This window comes from Triticum dicoccoides, chromosome 2A, assembly GCF_002162155.2.
Source record: "Triticum dicoccoides isolate Atlit2015 ecotype Zavitan chromosome 2A, WEW_v2.0, whole genome shotgun sequence".
Lineage (NCBI taxonomy): Eukaryota > Viridiplantae > Streptophyta > Magnoliopsida > Poales > Poaceae > Triticum > Triticum dicoccoides.
Genome location: NC_041382.1, coordinates 635,317,637 through 635,336,660, shown reverse-complemented (window position 1 = coordinate 635,336,660; position 19,024 = coordinate 635,317,637). Strand labels below are relative to the sequence as shown.

The 19,024-nt window shown below is 43.1% G+C and overlaps 1 protein-coding gene across 1 annotated transcript; it reads left to right on the top strand.

The window, feature by feature from the left end:
- The first annotated feature begins 1,279 nt into the window (after nucleotides 1-1,279).
- On the top strand, nucleotides 1,280-7,161 carry LOC119355903 (autophagy-related protein 13a-like). Its single transcript, XM_037622784.1, has 3 exons — nucleotides 1,280-2,701; nucleotides 3,897-4,030; nucleotides 6,643-7,161. Exons 1-3 carry the CDS (start codon nucleotides 1,556-1,558, stop codon nucleotides 6,932-6,934), a joined length of 1,572 nt encoding a protein of 523 aa, XP_037478681.1. The 5' UTR covers nucleotides 1,280-1,555; the 3' UTR covers nucleotides 6,935-7,161.
- The last annotated feature ends 11,863 nt before the right edge of the window (nucleotides 7,162-19,024 follow it).

Below are 19,024 nucleotides of genomic sequence, written 5' to 3'. Positions count from 1 at the left end.
CGAAAACATTTCTGTTTTATTTTTCCTCGGTCTTTTTCTGGATTTTTCGAAAATTACAAAAACAAAAAAAATGAATTACTACTAAACTAATATGCTAGTTCAATAAAGTTCAATAAAAACTATGCCCAAAGTGTATGTAACTGATAGCAATATAACATGAATTGTACACAAATTATCGATACATTTGAGATATATCATGACTCCAGATATGGTGGTGGGGTGTGCTCGGAGAGCGGTCATGGCGTTGGTTTGTTGTTTCTCCAAACGAGTGTCCGACAACGCTCGTCGGTGATGAAAACATCTGTAGATGTTGCTTTCCTTGTTGGAGGCATCACCGAGGAGATCCGACACCTCTCCGATACCCGAATTCTCGTCTTCGGGTGGAAACATAGACCCGACTCATCGGCTCAGCGATGGCAGTGCCCATGCCGTCGTTACTTCGATGGAAGTATCGACTTGGAAGACCTGATCCTCGGGTGGGAGCACCCGGTTTGTGGTGATGAGTGGTCGGGAGCTAGCCGCGGTGGAGGTATCGTGATGCCTGTGATGGTTTCATCTGGCTTGTCTGGTGGTGATGAGCAGTTGGAGCTCTTTTGACATGTTGGACATGTCGGAGAATGTTGGTGGCACATGTTCGCCTACCTATGGATGTCTTCTTGTTTTGAATGAAATCTTAGCAACTCTCCTACTAACTTTTAGATAAATAAATAAATATATAAATATGGTAAGTCTATGGTGTCCTAAAACACACAACGGTAGATAACATAGACCACAAATAAAATATCAGAAAGATCCACGTCTCTCCTATGGGACTGAGGAAAGACACCCCCTCCTCCTTGTCACAATCCAACAATCTTTTCCATTTTCTTTTTAAAGAACAATGCTTCTGTTCCGGCGTTCCTCCTTGTGCGTAAACCCCAAGTAAATTATATATATAGGAGAAAAAGAAGATTAAACCGCCAATTCAACACAATTATTTTGGGATTTTCTTGCATTCACTTCGAAGATTCCCAGCCGAAATACACACAGACAAGAAACGTGAAGAATAATGGTTGACACGCACCTACTGTACTTGGCTGGCTGTACTCTTTGACCCGAATGCTCATAGTACTAATCCAAAAGGAAAACTACTAGTAGTAAACTAATCCTCCACCATGAGAACTAATGGTAGCTTAACAACTTATTTTGTACGAGCAAAATAATACAGTAGTACTACTAGTAACATTTTGTTTTAGTTTTGTCGTGAGCGCCATAATAATCCCATCATGACGACACCAACAGCGACCCAGCAACCCAAAAACGAAACCAGCGATCCTTAATCCTCACAGATAAACAAGCCCGGACTCAACTCCCCCGGCACCCAAATCTGCAACTCCAACCTCCCCTCCCCTCTCTCCCCATTAGCGTGCAGATCTGTCCACCCGCCGATTTGGATCGCCGCGGATCGGATTTATGCAGTCTCACTGCTGCCAGCGCCAGCCATGCCGCGCAGCTTGAGCAGTCTCGGCCGGGAGGAGGAGGAGGAGGGGCCGGCCCGTGCCGGGGCTGGGCGGCAATGTCCAGCATGTCGGACTCGGGGGGCGGCGGCCGCGCGGGCGCGGAGCTGATGGCGGAGCAGTTCCACCTCAAGGTGCTGCACGCCGTCCTCGCCGTGCGCGCGCCGCGCCCGCTCGCCGCGCCGGCGCCGGCGGCCGCCTCGGCGTCCTTCCGCCGGCGCGACAGGTGGTTCCACCTCCCGCTCCACGACCCGCCGCCGCCCCCCTCGGCCGAGCGCCTGGAGGCGCCGCCCCCCGGGGAGCCGCTCGTCGTGGACATCCACCTCGCCCCCGCCGGCTGCGGGGGAGCCGGCGGGGAGGTGGTGGAGAGGTGGACGGTCGCGTGCGAGCCCTGGCCGGACGCCGCGGCGGCCGGCGAGGGGATGGCCGTGAACCGGGCGTACAAGCGCTGCATGACCCTGCTGAGGTCGGTGTACACCACGCTCCGCCTGCTCCCCGCGTACCGGGTCTTCCGTCTCCTCTGCGCTAACCAGTCGTACAACTACGAGATGGGCTACACCGTCGGCTCCTTCGCCGTGCCTTTCTCGCGCGCCCAGGAGTCTGCCATGCGCTCCCACCGCTTCGTTGCCGTTGACACCCAGCCCGGACGTCTCGTCGTCTCCGTCCAGTACCTATCCAGTCTCGCCGCGTTCAACCTGGAGATCTCCTCCCTCTCCCCCTCCATGCTGATCACCAACTACGTGGGCAGCCCAGCAGCTGAGCCCATGCGCAACTTCCCTTCTTCGCTCACGGAAGCCACAGGCTGCGCTTTCCCCCAGTCCTATCAGCAGCAGCGTCCGCACAGCTGGGCGCCGCCTGCGCTCTGGCCGCTCGCCCCAGCGCAGCAGACGAGATTTTCGCCGCCGCCGTTGCACTACGCGTCACCAACTCCATCGCCCCCCAATTTTCCTGGTGGGTACCTGCAGTCGCCTCTGAGGGGGGAGTCTGCACCGGTGACCATACCCGGCGTGAGAAGGAGCCCCGTGCACCGTCAGAGCATGCTGGACCCGGTTAAAGGTTTAATGCTGCCACCGCCATCCCCGAGGAGAGGAGACAAGGGAGCAGTAGGTTCACAAGAGTCCCCATCAGATATCAGCCGGTCATTCGGTAGGCCAGAAGGACTTCGGATGGGGGATCCATATGGCAGCTCGTCACCAGGATCCAAGGTGATTCATTTATGGTCTTGCTAATTTGATGTTAAGTTTAGTACTGTACTTGTGTTTATGCTTCAAGTTGAAAGATTGGATTTTGCTGTGGTTGAGAATATTCAATCAGAGTAAGCTGTTTTCAGCCTCTACTATGCTGAAGGGTTAAGAATTGGTAGCAGCTGTTGACTTCATTTGTTTGGTAGCCACAAACTATTGAAACTAAAGGATTTTGCTGTACTTGAATATATCAAACTGTTGATCAACTATATGCTGAAGGGTTAAGAGTTAGTAGCAACTGTTAATTTGAACTAAAACCATGACAAGAATATGGAATGGAGGGAGTATTTGTTTGGTAGTCATGAACTAGTGAAACTACAGGTATGAGGAAATTCAAATTAATTTTATTATTGACTGAACTGAGTTACTGTGCGGGCTTTAGGCCAGCTTGAACCGACCTATAGTAGGCATCAGACAGGTTGTTCAACCTGTAGCAATTATATTGGGTATTCGGCCTTATACTCGGCTATACCTGACAGCTCATGCCACAGCTATTTGGAACCAAAATTTAATCTTTGTGATTTGTTGAACTATAACAGCGACCACACTTCTCTCAATTGCAGTGAGTGGAGATTGTAATAGTTGTCAGTCCAGAGTACCCACACAATTACTTTTATTACAGCGAAGTTCTGTGTACCATCTTTTCTAGAAGAGTATTTAGAGATTAAGCTTCATATTGATATATTGAATCAAAAAAAAATCACACTGTTTTCTTGTAAGATATATATTTTGCTCAACATCAACTTTTGATCTTAAAAAAATACTCCCTCTGTCTAAAAATAAGTGTCACTGATTTAGTACAAAATTTAGTGTAAAGTTGTACTCCCTCTGTAAAGAAATATAAGAGCGTTTAGATCACTACTTTAGTGATCTAAACGCTCTTATATTTCTTTATGGAGGGAGTACTAAATTGACAACACTTATTTTGGGACGGAGGGAGTAGTTTGGAAGTTCGAAGTTAACTTTTGTACTGGAAAATTTATTTGCCTTTATTTTAAATTGTGTCTTGTTTAAGGAATTAGGTTTGACATTCTGAGTAAGCTAATGAAAATTTATTTATTGAAACACCCTTGTACTCCTACCATTTATGAGAGTCGCATATATCATCTTTATTGTTCTGATGTGCCTTGATATTGTTTGGCTGCTCAATGTGCAGGGTAAGGACAGTCGGGATGAATCTGGCCGATTCTCTGCACTCTCCTCTTGTGATTCACCACGGCAAGATGATCTGGATGAGGCAGATTATCCTTTTGCGGTGGATGATGTCGATCCACCAATCTCCAGACCTGGGTATGTCTAAATAACTTTCTTTAGTGGTTTACTTGTATTATCAGACCATTTTGCTCTTTGGTTCTCACACGTCATTGGCTGATTCTTACTAAAATCATACTTCCTCCGTCCCGAATTAGTTGTCTTGGATTTGTCTAGACACGGATGTATCTAGACACGTTTCAGTGTTAAGTACATCCGTATCTAGACAAATCTAAGACAACTAATTTGGGACGGAGGTAATATATCTTAACTATTGAGAGGTCTTGCATTTTCATTTGGTATTAGGGAATTACATGAAATCCAACAATTTTAATAGGCATTACATAATCCAACAGTTTTAACAAGTCCTGGAAGCAGCCTCTTGCAGAAATGTAGGGAAAGGCTGCGTACAATAGACCCAAAGTGGTCGGACCCTTCCCCAGACCCTGCGCAAGCGGGAGCTACATGCACCGGGCTGCCCCCCATTACATAATCCACTCAATTAGTCAACATTCTAGCTATTCATAATGCTAGAGCATATCTGCTTACTCACTACATTTAATTGTTAGAGCTTGCAATTTTTTGAAGTTTTAATGTAGACACATTGTCGGTCAAAATTCTATACATGGTGAAAGTTAGTGTACTGCAGGGATTTTAAGACCATGGCATGGGCAAACTGTTCGCTGTTCAATTCTAGTATAAGAATAGAATTTTGGAAATGACTATTCAGAGGGACAATAATTTGAGGCAGCAGCTGGAAGAAGTATCCATTGCAATACCTCTGAAATTATGAATAAGCAATTCAAACATTGTAGACAGAGATGTCTCAACCCATATATTTTGGGTATGTAGTTCATTTGGCCAGACCCCACTTGGTGTGGAGCTTTCAGCAGTGGGTAACTGGGTATGCCCTTATGTACTTCAGTGTGATGATTTGAAATATTGACCATGAGCATTTTGCGTAGTTGCCCATTCTTGCAAGTTCCATTGTAGTAGCATAAAATGGAGGAAGGTGATTGTTTTTCAAATCCCTGAGCTGTTTAAGTACAAAATTTAATTTTGAATTTGACTGAGCAACTGAGAAAAAACATTTCTACTTTAGCCTCATTGCTACATGGCAATGTGCATAGTAGAACATAGTAGCTGTAAGAAAAACATATTACTCCCTCCGTTTCTTTTTGCTCCGCACATAAAATTTGTCTAAAGTCAAACTTCGCAAAATTTGACCAAATTTATATTTTAAAACATCAACATTTACAATACTAAAATTATACAATATGAAAATTAATTTGATAATGCATCTAATGATATTGATTTGGCATTGTGAATGTTGATATGTTTTCAGATAAACATAGTCAAACATGTTTACCTTCAAACAAATCTTATATGTGAAGTAGAAAGAAACAGACAGAGTACAAGATATAAAAGTTATATTCAACCTTGAATATAATATTAATAATGTCTTCAACCAGAGTGTACTTAGTAAAAGCAATGTCCAATATTTGATTGCAGACGTTTATGTTTACCGAATTTCAGGAACTACTATGATTTTTTAGATTTTCTTGTGTATTTGCTTAAATAATTTCTGGGTACAACTTACAGTTTTTACGTACTTCGCCTTCCATCACTTGAGTGAGAGCAGGCCTTCAGTGCAAATAAACATAGAAATATTTGTATGCCATTGTGAAGGTTATTTGTGGTAGTACAAAAGGTCCTTCTATTTTTCTACACAACTACTGTGAGTGATTGAGCATTCTTGGTTAAATTATGAAATTGCCAAGGGTACGCCGATGTAGTTACTCTCACATTTATTTATCTCCCAGTCCTCGTATGACCAAAATCCACAAACCCTGCCAACCCTGTTTCCTCGGAAGTACCGCGGTTTGGATTTTCACCCAGTTTTGATTTTTTTTATCAATATGGGAGAACAGAGATATAGCTAACAATTGCATAAAGGCACTCTTGGTTATTTCAGAATTTGAGCAATTAAAGAATACTCTTGGTCATTACTCTTATCACAGCAGTGTTATAGATTTTTTTAGAGAAAGAAAAGGAGCTTTTGGTGTGAATAAAAATAACCCAACCATTGCAACAGCATAGAAGGAATATTTCAAGGTTTGACAATGGTATATTATATGGAGTACAAGTAGTTCCCTAGATTCATTTCTAGGATAAAAGGTGGTGTACCATAGCCACTCCCTGTTTGTTAAATACTAGTACTGTACTACTGGCTATGCAGTATTAATATCTGACCTGAATTCCCTGGTCTCCGAGAGGCTGCTCGTGGTGTAAACTAATGTGAAGATCTCTCATCCTTTTCTTTTCCTTACGCTGAGATGGCACTGAACTAAATTTCATTTCACTAGTCTTTGAGCTTTTGAATTTGTTGGCATAGTTGTGCTCCATATTTACATCATAATGGCAAATTTCATTGACCGTTGTATTATTGAAAAAGATGGGAATTTTTTTTTGCCTTACGAAAAGGAACACAAGGAGTATTATCATGCTGTGTTCAATGTGGAGTGCTATAATTTTATATAGATGTTTTTACATGCATTATTGCTCTTAATGTCCATAGTTACAGATCTAACACGACATTGTCTTGATATAGCTGTTTCTCTGGTTCACCTAACGCAAGTTTATTCATACAGGAGCAGTGATGGAAAGGAGGCTGGAGATCAGGCAGGCTCATCATCCCATAAATCACAAGACGCTGCAGTTGGTTCTCTGGTTCACTTGCTGAGAACTGCACGCCCTCTGCGAGATTCTAGCTATTCTTCTCAAACGTCAGGGGCCGAGTCTAACACTGTAGCCTCGATCAGTTCTGTCATGTCTCGCAGGACATCTGATGCACTCGAGGAGCTGCAGTCTTTCAAAGCAATCAGGGAGAGACTGCTGTCCGGGAGCAGAGCGAAAGAGCGTGACTCGCCGGAGAAGCCATAGTGTCATTCTTTCCTTGTTTCTCTTAACTTCACGCCGGAAAATCAGATCTCTTAAGACAGAACAGGCCATGCTGTGAGCCCAGCGATGTTTTGTTGGGGCGTTTGTGTATATAACTGATGAATTGATATGCTCTTAGTCGAAGATAAGATACAGGCCTCGATTGATTTCTGCGAGGGCGTATCTCTCGTCATTCTTGAACCCTAGGACTGTTATCCCGCCACTGTTTATATGCTCTTGTATACCTGGGAAGTAAGATCAGTACACACGTACTCCCTCTGTTCCAAAATAGATGACTCAACTTTGTACTAAAGTTAGTACAAAGTTGAGTCATCTATTTTAGAACGGAGGGAGTAGGTGTGAGCCTTGGCCGTAGTGCTCTTTGCGCTGTGTGCGTGTGTAAATTATATGTAACTGTACTATTGAAGCCAAACTGTTCAGTAAACATCAATGTTAAGTATTGCGAGGACTGATTCGGATTTATTTTTCCACTTTCGTTAATAACCTCCGGAAATGTTGGATTTGCATGCGTTCTTAGAAACGAAAACAGATGGTTTGTGTGTCTGATAATGAGACTTGTTACTTTTGCCACTGGGGAAGAACCGAAGATGCCTCGCAGCTTGCATAAGTTTCAAGTTTTACTAGAAGAATGGGAGGGGAATTAAGGTTTCAAGTTGTGCACGCGATTGAAAGGCATCATAGCTGACAGGAGGAATTTGCACAAAAGTGGTGGATGTTTGGCATATCAAATCGCGTGCACCCATTTTCCCAGGTATGCTCAACACAGAAGAGAGACGATATCGTCGTCCAGTCAGTTTTTCTATGACTAGATTTGGGCTAAGGCACGGCCGCAAGAACTCTTAACTGCACTTCCTCGTGCGAGAGCTATTTCTCGCTTATAGCAAGACGTAGCTTCTCTCGAGCAAAAAGGGGAGCGCAAGGGGTTCAATCCTAGGATTTCCTCGTTCTGTGCAGCGCTGTTAACCACTAAGCCATTTTCAAGTTTGTGTTAAGACTAGTAGGGCGCTACCAACTTGAAGGAAACTAGCTTGGTTTCCACTGGCTTTCTGGTTTTTTTTTCTTTTTTTTCACCGGTTTTTCTTTTGTTTCTTTCTCTGTTTTTACTGGGGTTTTCCCGTTCTTTATTTTTTGGTTTTCTTTGTTTCTTTCTCGGTTTTCAGTGGCCCTTTTCTTCATTTTCTTCCGTTTTGTTTCTTTCTTTCTCATTTTTCATCCGTTTTTCCGGATTTTCATTGTTTTTCTATATACATTTTTGGTATATATCTAATAATTTTTTTAAAAAAATTCAAATACAAGTTTTAACATTTTTTTAATATGTGGTCAACATTTTTTCTATACACATTTTAAAACATTTTTTAAACGCTTGATTAACATTTTTCATATATAAGACTAACATTTTTTTAATACATGGTCAACATTTTTTCTATACATTCCAATTTTTAAAATTATTTATTAACATTTTTTAAATACAATATTAACATTTTTTAATACATGGTCAACATTTTTTATAAACATTTAACATTTTGGTCAAACTCCTAGGCTATAATTACATGTGGAGTACAAACAGGGCAAGAAAAACAAAGTGGCTAATGCCCTCTCCAGGGTGCAACATAAAATTCATGCTCTAATAGCTTCTGTTGTAAAACCTGCTTGGGTAAATGAAGTCGTTGATAGCTACAAAAATGATCAGAGATGCAAGGACCTATTAGCTCAACTGGGTGTCGGTCTTGACTTTGTGACCAACTACACTGTTCAACAAGGTGTGCTCAGATACAAAAACAGAATTGTGATAGGAGCTGATAACACCATCAGAACTAAACTGCCAGTTGCTTTACATAGCTCTGAGTTAGGTGGCCATTCTAGACATAGAGCTACATATCAAAGAGTTAAACTTCTCTTCCACTGGCCTCGCATGAAACAATTTATTGTTGACTATATCAAGCAATGCCTTACTTGCCAAATCAACAAAGCTAAGCACTGCAAGTACCTTGGGTTGCTCCAACCGCCTGTCCTAGATTTTGCTTGGTGTGCTACCAAACGTCACAATGTAACTGGGTGATTATAAAGGTGATCTACAGGTGTTTCCAATGGTGTTTGTTGAGTTGGCATGAATCAAGATTAGGATTTGTCACTCCGGTTGTCGGAGAGGTATCTCTAGGCCCTCTCGGTAATATACATCACAATAAGCCTTGCAAGCAATGTAGCTAATGAGTTAGTTACGGGATGTAGCATTACGGAATGAGTAAAGAGACTTGCCGGCAACGAGATTGAACTAGGTATTGAGATACCGACGATCGAATCTCAGGCAAGTAACATACCGATGACAAAAGGAACAACGTATGTTGTTATGCGGTTTGACCGATAAAGATCTTCGTAGAATATGTAGGGACCAATATGAGCATCCAGGTTCCACTATTGGTTATTGACTGGAGATGAGTCTCGGTCATGTCTACATAGTTCTCGAACCCGTAGGGTCCGCACGCTTAACGTTCGATGACGATCGGTATTATGAGTTTATGTGTTTTGATGTACCGAAGGTAGTTCGGAGTCCCAGATATGATCACGGACATGGCGAGGAGTCTTGAAATGGTCGAGATATAAAGATCGATATATTGGACGGCTATATTCGGACACCGAAAGTGTTCCGGGTGATTTCGGAGAAAACCGGAGTGCCGGAGGGGTTACCGGAACCCCCCGGGGAAGTATTGGGCCTTAGTGGGCCTTAGGGGAGAGAGAGGGCAGCAGCCTAGGAGGTGGCGCCCCCCCAAGGGGAGTCCGAATAGGACTATGGGAGGGGGCGCGACCCCTCTTTCCCTCTCCCTCTCCCTCTCTTTCCTTCCCCCTTCCTCCTTCCTAGTAGGACTAGGAAAGGATGAATCTTACTCCTACTAGGAGGAGCCTCTCCTTGGGCGCCACTAGGGCTGGCCGGCCTCCCCCCTTGCTACTTTATATATGGGGGCAGGGGGCACCCTAGGACACACAAGTTGATTGTTCCAAGCCGTGTGTGGTGCCCCCTCCACCATAATCCACCTCGGTCATATCATAGCGGTGCTTAGTCGAAGCCCTGTTCCGGTAGCAACATCATCACTGTCATCACGCCATCGTGCTAACGAAGCTCTCCCTCGAAGCTCTACTGGATCGTGAGTTCGCGGGACGTCACCGAGCTGAACGTGTGCAGATCGCGGAGGTGTCGTACCTTCGGTGCTGGGATCGGTCGATCGTGAAGACATACGACTACATCAACCGCGTTGTCATAATGCTTCCGCTTACGGTCTACGAGGGTACGTAGGCGATACTCTCCCCTCTCATTGCTATGCATCACAATGATCTTGTGTGTGCGTAGGAATTTTGCTAAAATTACTGCGTTCCCCAATAGTGGCATCAGAGCCAGGTTTATGCGTAGATGTTATATGCACGAGTAGAACACAACTGAGTTGTGGACGTGGGTATATACATATTGCTTGCCGTCACTAGTTGATTCTTGATTCAACGGCATTGTTGGATGAAGCGGCCCATACCGACATTACGCGTACGCTTACGCGAGACTGGTTCTACTGACGTGCTTCGCACACAGGTGGCTAGTGGGTGTCTGTTTCTCCAGCTTTAGTTGAATCGAATTCAATGAACATGGTTCTTTCTGAAGATCAAAAAGCAATCATTATACCGCGTTGTGGTTTTTTTGATGCATAGGTAAGAACAGTTCTTGCTCAGCCCGTAGCAGCCACGTAAAACTTGCAACAACAAAGTAGAGGACGTCTAACTTGTTTTTGCAGGGCATGTTGTGATGTGATATGGTCAAGACATGATGCTAAATTTTATTGTATGAGATGATCATGTTTTGTAATACAGTTATCGGCAACTGGCAGGAGCCATATGGTTGTCGCTTTATTGTATAAAATGCAATCGCCATGTAATTGCTTTACTTTATCACTAAGCGGTAGCGATAGTCGTAGAAGCAATAGTTGGCGAGACAACAACGATGCTTCGATGGAGATCAAGGTGTCAAGCCGGTGACGATGGTGATCATGACGGTGCTTTGGAGATGGAGATCAAAGGCACAATATAATGATTGCCATATCATATCACTTATATTGATTCCATTTGCATGTGATGCTTATCCTTTATGCATCTTATTTTGCTTAGTTCGGCGGTAGCATTATAAGATGATCTCTAACTAAATTTCAAGGTATAAGTGTTCTCCCTGAGTATGCACCGTTGCTACAGTTCGTCGTGCCGAGACACCACGTGATGATTAGGTGTGATAAGCTCTACGTTCACATACAACGGGTGCAAGCCAGTTTTGCACACGCAGAATACTCGGGTTAAACTTGACGAGCATAGCATATGCAGATATGGCCTCGGAACACTAAAGACCGAAAGGTCGAGCGTGAATCATATAGTAGATATGATCAACATAGTGATGTTCACCATTGAAAACTACTCCATCTCACGTGATGATCGGATATGGTTTAGTTGATATGGATCACATGATCACTTAGATGATTAGAGAGATGTTTATCTAAGTGAGAGTTCTTAAGTAATTTGATTAATTGAATTTTAATTTATCATGAACTTAGTACCTGATAGTATTTTGCATGTCTATGTTGTTGTAGATAGATGGCCCGTGTTGTTGTTCCGTTGAATTTTAATGCGTTCCTAGAGAAAGCTAAGTTGAAAGATGATGGTAGCAACTACACGGACTGGGTCCGTAACTTGAGGATTATCCTCATTGCTGCACAGAAGAATTACGTCCTGGAAGCACCGCTAGGTGACAAACCCATTGCAGGAGCAACGCCAGATGTTATGAACACCTGGCAGAGCAAAGCTGATGACTACTCAATAGTTCAGTGTGCCATGCTTTACGTCTTAGAATCGGGACTTCAACGACGTTTTGAACGTCATGGAGCATATGAGATGTTACAGGAGTTGAAGTTAATATTTCAAGCAAATGCCCGGATTGAGAGATATGAAGTCTCCAATAAGTTCCTACAGCTACAAGATGGAGGAGAATAGTTCTGTCAGTGAACATATACTCAGAATGTCTGGGTACCACAACCACTTCACTCAATTGGGAGTTAATCTTCTTGATGATAGTGTCATTGACAGAGTTCTTCAATCACTGCCACCAAGCTACAAGAGCTTCATGATGAACTGATAAGACGATTCCTGAGCTCTTCGCAATGCTAAAGGCTTCGGAAGTAGAAATCAAGAAAGAGCATCAAGTGTTGATGGTCAACAAGACCACCAGTTTCAAGAAAAAGGATAAAGGGAAGAAGGGGAACTTCAAGAAGAACAGCAAGCCAGTTGCAGCTCAAGTGAAGAAACCCAAGTCTAGACCTAAGTCTGAGACTGAGTGCTTCTACCGCAAAGGAACTGGTCACTGGAAACGGAACTACCCCAAGTATTTGGCGGAGAAGAAGGATGGCAAAGTGAAAGATATATTTGATATACATGTTATTGGTGTGTGCCTTACTAATGCTCGCAGTAGTGCATGGGTATTTGATACTGGTTCAGTTGCTAACATTTGCAACTCAAAACAAGGGCTACGGATTAAGTGAAGATTGGCTAAGGACGAGGTGACGATGCGCGTGGGAAATGGTTCCAAAGTCGATGTGATCGCCCTCGACACGCTACCTCTACATCTACCTTCGGGATTAGTATTAGACCTAAATAATTGTAATTTGGTGCCAACGTTGAGCATGAACATTATATCTGGATCTTGTTTAATGCGAGACGGTTATTCATTTAAATCAGAGAATAATGGTTGTTCTATTTATATGAGTAATATCTTTTATGGTCATGCACCCCTGATGAGTGATCTATTTTTACTAAATGTTGATAGTAGTGATACACATGTTTATAGTATTGAAGCCAAAAGATGCAGAGTTGATAATGATAGTGCAACTTATTTGTGGCACTGCCGTTTAGGTCATATTGGTGTAAAGCGCATGAAGAAACTCCATTCTGATGGACTTCTGGAATCACTTGATTATGAATCACTTGGTACTTGCGAACCATGCCTCATGGGCACGATGACTAAAACTCTGTTCTCCAGAACAATGGAGCGAGCAACAGAGTTATTGGAAATCATACATACTGATGTATGTGGTCCAATGAACATTGAAGCTCGCGGCGGATATCGTTATTTTTTCACCTTCACAGATGATTTGAGAAGATATGGGTATATCTACTTATGAAATATAAGTCTAAAACATTTGAAAAGTTCAAAGAATTTCAGAGTGAAGTGGAAAATCGTCGTAACAAGAAAATCAAGTTTCTACGATCTGATCATGGAGGTGAATATTTGAGTTATGAGTTTGGATTTCATTTGAAACAATGTGGAATAGTTTCACAACTCACGCCACCTGGAACACCACAGCGTAATGGTGTGTCCGAACGTCGTAATCATACTTTACTAGATATGGTGCGATTTATGATGTCTCTGACCGATTTACCGCTATCGTTTTGGGGTTACACTTTAGAGGCAACTGCATTCATGTTAAATAGGGCACCATCTAAATCCGTCGGGACGACACCTTATGAACAGTGGTTTGGCAAGAAACCCAAGTTGTCGTTTCTTAAAGTTTGGGGCTATGATGTTTATGTGAAGAAGCTTCAACCTGATAAGCTCGAACCCAAACCGGAGAAATGTGTCTTCATAGGATACCCAAAGAAGACTATTGGGTACACCTTCTATCACAGATCCGACGACAAGATATTCGTTGCTAAGAATGGATCCTTTCTAGAGAAGGAGTTTCTCTCGAAAGAAGTGAGTGGGAGGAAAGTAGAACTTGACGAGGTAATTGTACCTTCTCCCTTATTGGAAAGTAGTTCATCACTGAAATCAGTTCCATTGATTCCTACACCAGTAAGTGAGGAAGCTAATGCTAATGATCATGAAACTTCTGACAAGTTACTACCGAACCTCGTAGGTCAACCAGAGTAAGATCCGCACTAGAGTGGTACGGTAATCCTGTTCTGGAAGTCATGTTACTTGACCATGACGAACCTACGAACTATGAGGAAGCGGTGATGAGCCCAGATTCTGCAAAATGGCTTGAGGCCATGAAATCTGAGATGGGATCCATGCATGAGAACAAAGTATGGACTTTGGTTGACTTGCTCGATGATCGGTAGTCCATAGAGAATAAATGGATCTTCAAGAAGAAGACTGACGCTGACTGTAATGTTACTGTCTACAAAGCTTGATTTGTTGCAAAAGGTTTTCGACAAGTTTAAGGAGTTGACTACGATGAGACCTTCTCACCCGTAGCGATGCTTAAGTCCGTCCGAATCATGTTAGCAATTGCCATATTTTATGATTATGAAATTTGGCAAATGGATGTCAAAACTGCATTCCTTAATGGATACCTTAAAGAAGAGTTGTATATGATGCAACCAGAAGGTTTTATCGATCCAAAAGGTGCTAACAAAGTGTGCAAGCTCCAGCGATCCATTTATGGACTGATGCAAGCCTCTCGGAGTTGGAATATACGCTTTGATAGTGTGGTCAAAGCACATGGTTTTGTACAGATTTTTGGAGAAGTCTGTATTTACAAGAAAGTGAGTGGGAACTCCGTAGCATTTCTGATATTATATGTAGATGACATATTGTTGATCAGAAATGATACTGAATTTTTGAATAGCATAAAAGGACACTTGAATAAGAATTTTTCAATGAAAGACCTCGGTGAAGCTGCTTATATATTGGGCATCAAGATCTATAGAGATAGATCAAGACGCTTAATTGGACTTTCACAAAGCACATACCTTGATAAAGTTTTGAAGAAGTTCAAAATGGATTAGGCAAAGAAAGGGTTCTTGCCTGTATTACAAGGTGTGAAGTTGAGTCAGACTCAACGCCCGACCACTGCAGAAGATAGAGAGAAAATGAAATGTGTTCCCTATGCTTCAGCCATAGGCTCTATCATGTATGCAATGTTGTGTACCAGACCTGATGTGTGCCTTGCTATAAGTTTAGTAGGGAGGTACCAAAGTAATCCAGGAGTGGATCACTGGACAACAGTCAAGAACATCCTGAAATACCTGAAAAGGACTAAGGATATGTTTCTCGTATATGGAAGTGACAAAGAGCTCGTCGTAAACGGTTATGTCGATGCAAGCTTTGACACTGATCCGGATGACTCTAAGTCACAAACCAGATACGTGTTTTTATTAAATGATGGAGCTGTTAGTTGGTGCAGTTTCAAGCAGAGCGTCGTGGCGGGATCTACGTGTGAAGCGGAATACATAGCTGCTTCGGAAGCAGCAAATGAAGGAGTCTGGATGAAGGAGTTCATATCCGATCTAGGTGTCATACCTAGTGCATCGGGTCCAATGAAAATCTTTTGTGACAATACTGGTGCAATTGTCTTGGCAAAGGAATCCAGATTTCACGAGAGAACCAAGCACATCAAGAGACGCTTCAATTCAATCCGCGATGAAGTCAAGGAGGAAGACATAGAGATTTGCAAGATACATACGGATATGAATGTTGCAGACCCGTTGACTAAGCCTCTCTCACGAGCAAAACAGGATCAGCACCAAGACTCTATGAGTGTTAGAATCATTACAATGTAATCTAGATTATTGACTCTAGTGCAAGTGAGAGACTGAAGGAAATATGCCCTAGAGGCAATAATAAAGTTGTTATTTATATTTCCTTATATCATGATAAATGTTTATTATTCATGCTAGAATTGTATTAACCGGAAACTTAGTACATGTGTGAATACATAGATAAACAGAGTGTCACTAGTTTGCCTCTACTCGACTAGCTCGTTGAATCAATGATGGTTATGTTTCCTAACCATATACATGAGTTGTCATTTGATTAACGGGATCACATCATTAGAGAATGATGTGATTGACTTAACCCATCCGTTAGCTTAGCACGATGATCGTTGAGTTTGTTGCTATTGCTTTCTCCATAACTATACATGTTCATATGACTATGAGATCATGCAACTCTCGAATACCGGAGGAACACTTTGTGTGCTACCAAACGTCACAACGTAACTGGATGATTATAAAGGTGATCTATATGTGTCTCCAATGGTGGTTGTTGAGTTGGCATGGATCAAGATTAGGATTTTTCACTCCAATTGTCGAAGAGGCATCTCTGGGCCCTCTCGGTAATATACATCACAATAAGCCTTGCAAGCAATGTAGCTAATGAGTTAGTTACGGGATGTAGCATTACGGAATGAGTAAATAGACTTGCCGGTAACGAGATTGAACTAGGTATTGAGATACCGACGATCGAATCTCGGGCAAGTAACATACCGATGACAAAAGGAACAACGTATGTTGTTATGCGGTTTGACCGATAAAGATCTTCGTAGAATATGTAGGAACTAATATGAGCATCCAGGTTCCACTATTGGTTATTGACCGGAGATGAGTCTTGGTCATGTCTACATAGTTCTCGAACCCGTAGGGTCCGCACACTTAACGTTCGGTGACGATCGGTATTATGAGTTTATGTGTTTTGATGTACCGAAGGTAGTTCGGAGTCTCGGATATGATCACGGGCATGACGAGGAGTGTTGAAATGGTCGAGACATAAAGATCGATATATATTGGACGGCTATATTCGGATACCGGAAGTGTTCTGGGTGATTTCGGAGAAAACCGGAGTGCCGGAGGGGTTACCGGAACCCCCCAGGGAAGTATTGGGCCTTAGTGGGCTTAGGGGGGAGAGAGGGCAGCAGCCCAGGAGGTGCCCCCCCAAGGGGAGTCCGAATAGGACTATGGGAGGGGGGGCGCGTCCCCTCTTTCCCTCTCCCTCTCCCTCTCTTTCCTCCCTCCTTCCTAGTAGGACTAGGAAAGGATGAATCCTACTCCTACTAGGAGGAGGATTCCTCCTCTCCTTGGGCGCCACTAGGGCCGGCCGGCCTCCCCCCTTTCTCCTTTATATACGGGGGCAGGGGGCACCCTAGGACACACAAGTTGATTGTTCCAAGCCGTGTGTGGTGACCCCCTCCACCATAATCCACCTCGGTCATATCGTAGCGGTGCTTAGGCGAAGCCCTGTTTCGGTAGCAAGATCATCACCGTCATCACGCCGTCGTGCTGACGAAGATCTCCCTCAAAGCTCTACTGGATCGTGAGTTCGCGGGACGTCACTGAGCCGAACGTGTGCAGATCGCGAAGGTGTCGTACCTTCAGTGCTGGGATCGGTCGATCGTGAAGACGTACGACTACATCAACCGCGTTGTCACAACACTTCTGCTTACGGTCTATGAGGGTACGTAGACGATACTCTTCCCTCTCGTTGCTATGCATCACCATGATCTTGCGTGTGCGTAGGATTTTTTTTGAAATTACCGCGTTCCCCAACAGGTACAACACTAGCTACCACACAACATTAAAGATAACACCCTTCCAGGCTCTATATGGCAGGCCACCTCATATGTTAGCTGAGATTGCTCTTTATCTTGTTGAAGAAATGGAGCACTTCCCTGATGTGCTCACTGTTGAACAAACAACAACACACATTAAAGAGAACCTCCTGAAAGCTAAAACCAGAATGAAACATTATGCTGACAGGAAGAGATCTGAGAGAACCTTGGAAATAGGAGACATGGTATATTTGAAACTGCAACCTTATAGGCATACCACTCTCAGCATCCACAAGTGTCTCAAGCTGCATCCCAAGTTTTATGGCCCATTCAGAGTTATCCAAAAAGTGGGTAATGTGGCATACAAGTTGCTCCTCCCAGATGATTGCAAGTTACATGACACTTTTCATTTGAGCCAGCTCAAGAAGCATATTGCTCCCATGGCAACCCAAACCCCAAGCTTCCCTTATTGAACCCAGATGGTACAATCTTACTGGAACCTGAAAAGTTGTTGGAAAGAAAACTTGTTCCACACGTACAGGGCAACATCAGTGTTCTGGTTGTCAGATGGCTCATCAAGTGGAGTAATCTACCTCTAGCGAGGCCACTTGGGAGGACGATACATTCATACAGAAAGTGTTTCCCAATTTCCAGCCCTCGGGACAGGTCTGATCTAGATCGGGGGGAGTTGTCAGGACCCAAGTCAAGCTATCTGAAGATCAGCACTCTGCAATCGAGATTCAGTTAATTCAAACCTCTTCTGACTGGAGGGAAGCGCCAGGAACCGCCCATCGTCGATCGCATGGCCAGGGTGTCGTCGTACCGTTTCACCTGTTATGAAGTCCCGATGCGCGTCCGATCATCATCGTGTGGCTGTGATTGTCTAGGATGTCGTTGTACCCTTTCCGGCAAAAGACTACAACGACTCTTCTTTTTGTTTCGCTTTTCTCTTCATTTTTACTCCACTTTGTAAGGCTATAAAGTCAGGAGATGGGATCGAGTGAAGGCATCTTGTTGTCTAGGGTTTCCCCCTTGCCGCCGCCAGTGTTCCTGGCCGGCTAGAGTCTCTCTAACGAGCAAGAACTCGCATAAACATTCCTCTGAATTCAAGCAAAACCGGCTAGTTCAGTCTCCAATTTCTAAATCTTGTTCTTCAAACCACCTGGGTCTGACATTACCTTACATGGGCCAGCCATGAGCAGGGACACGTTGGCCGCACTTAGGAGCTCCTTTGGTGCTTCCTACTCGGCGCGTAGGGCGCCGCCCAACAACCACCCATTTTACTATTTTTCCTTTATTTTTTCTTTTTGATTTCCTTTTTCTTTTCTGTTTTCCCTTTTCTTTTCTTTACCTTTTCACTTTTTTGAATTTTCTTTTTAAATTTGCAAACCGTTTTTTTGTTCGTCGAATTCAAAAAATGTTCATCAATGTAACAAAATGTTCATCGAATTCAATTTTTGTTCATCGGGATTTAAAAAATGTTCATCAAACTTCAAAATTTGTTCATAATTTAAAAAATCATCAAATTCGTTTTTTTCATCTATAAAAAATGTTCTTTAATTCACATTTTGTTCATCAAGTTCAAAAAATGTTCATCAAATACCAAAAAATGTTCGTTATTACAAAAAAAAGCTTATAAAAGTGTTCATTCTTTTGGAATCCATGAAAGTTTTTTGAAAGTCAGAATTTTGTTTGAAATCTCAAAAAAAAAACAGAGGGCACCTCATGC

What these genes read in the sequence shown, in the direction of transcription:
- LOC119355903 (XM_037622784.1), top strand. Translation starts at nt 1,556, where the DNA reads ATGTCCAGCATGTCGGACTCGGGGGGCGGCGGCCGCGCGGGCGCGGAG. An exon ending in GCTCGTCACCAGGATCCAAG is followed by an intron (nt 2,702 to 3,896) that starts GTGATTCATTTA and finishes CTCAATGTGCAG; the next exon opens with GGTAAGGACAGTCGGGATGA. An exon ending in CCACCAATCTCCAGACCTGG is followed by an intron (nt 4,031 to 6,642) that starts GTATGTCTAAAT and finishes TTATTCATACAG; the next exon opens with GAGCAGTGATGGAAAGGAGG.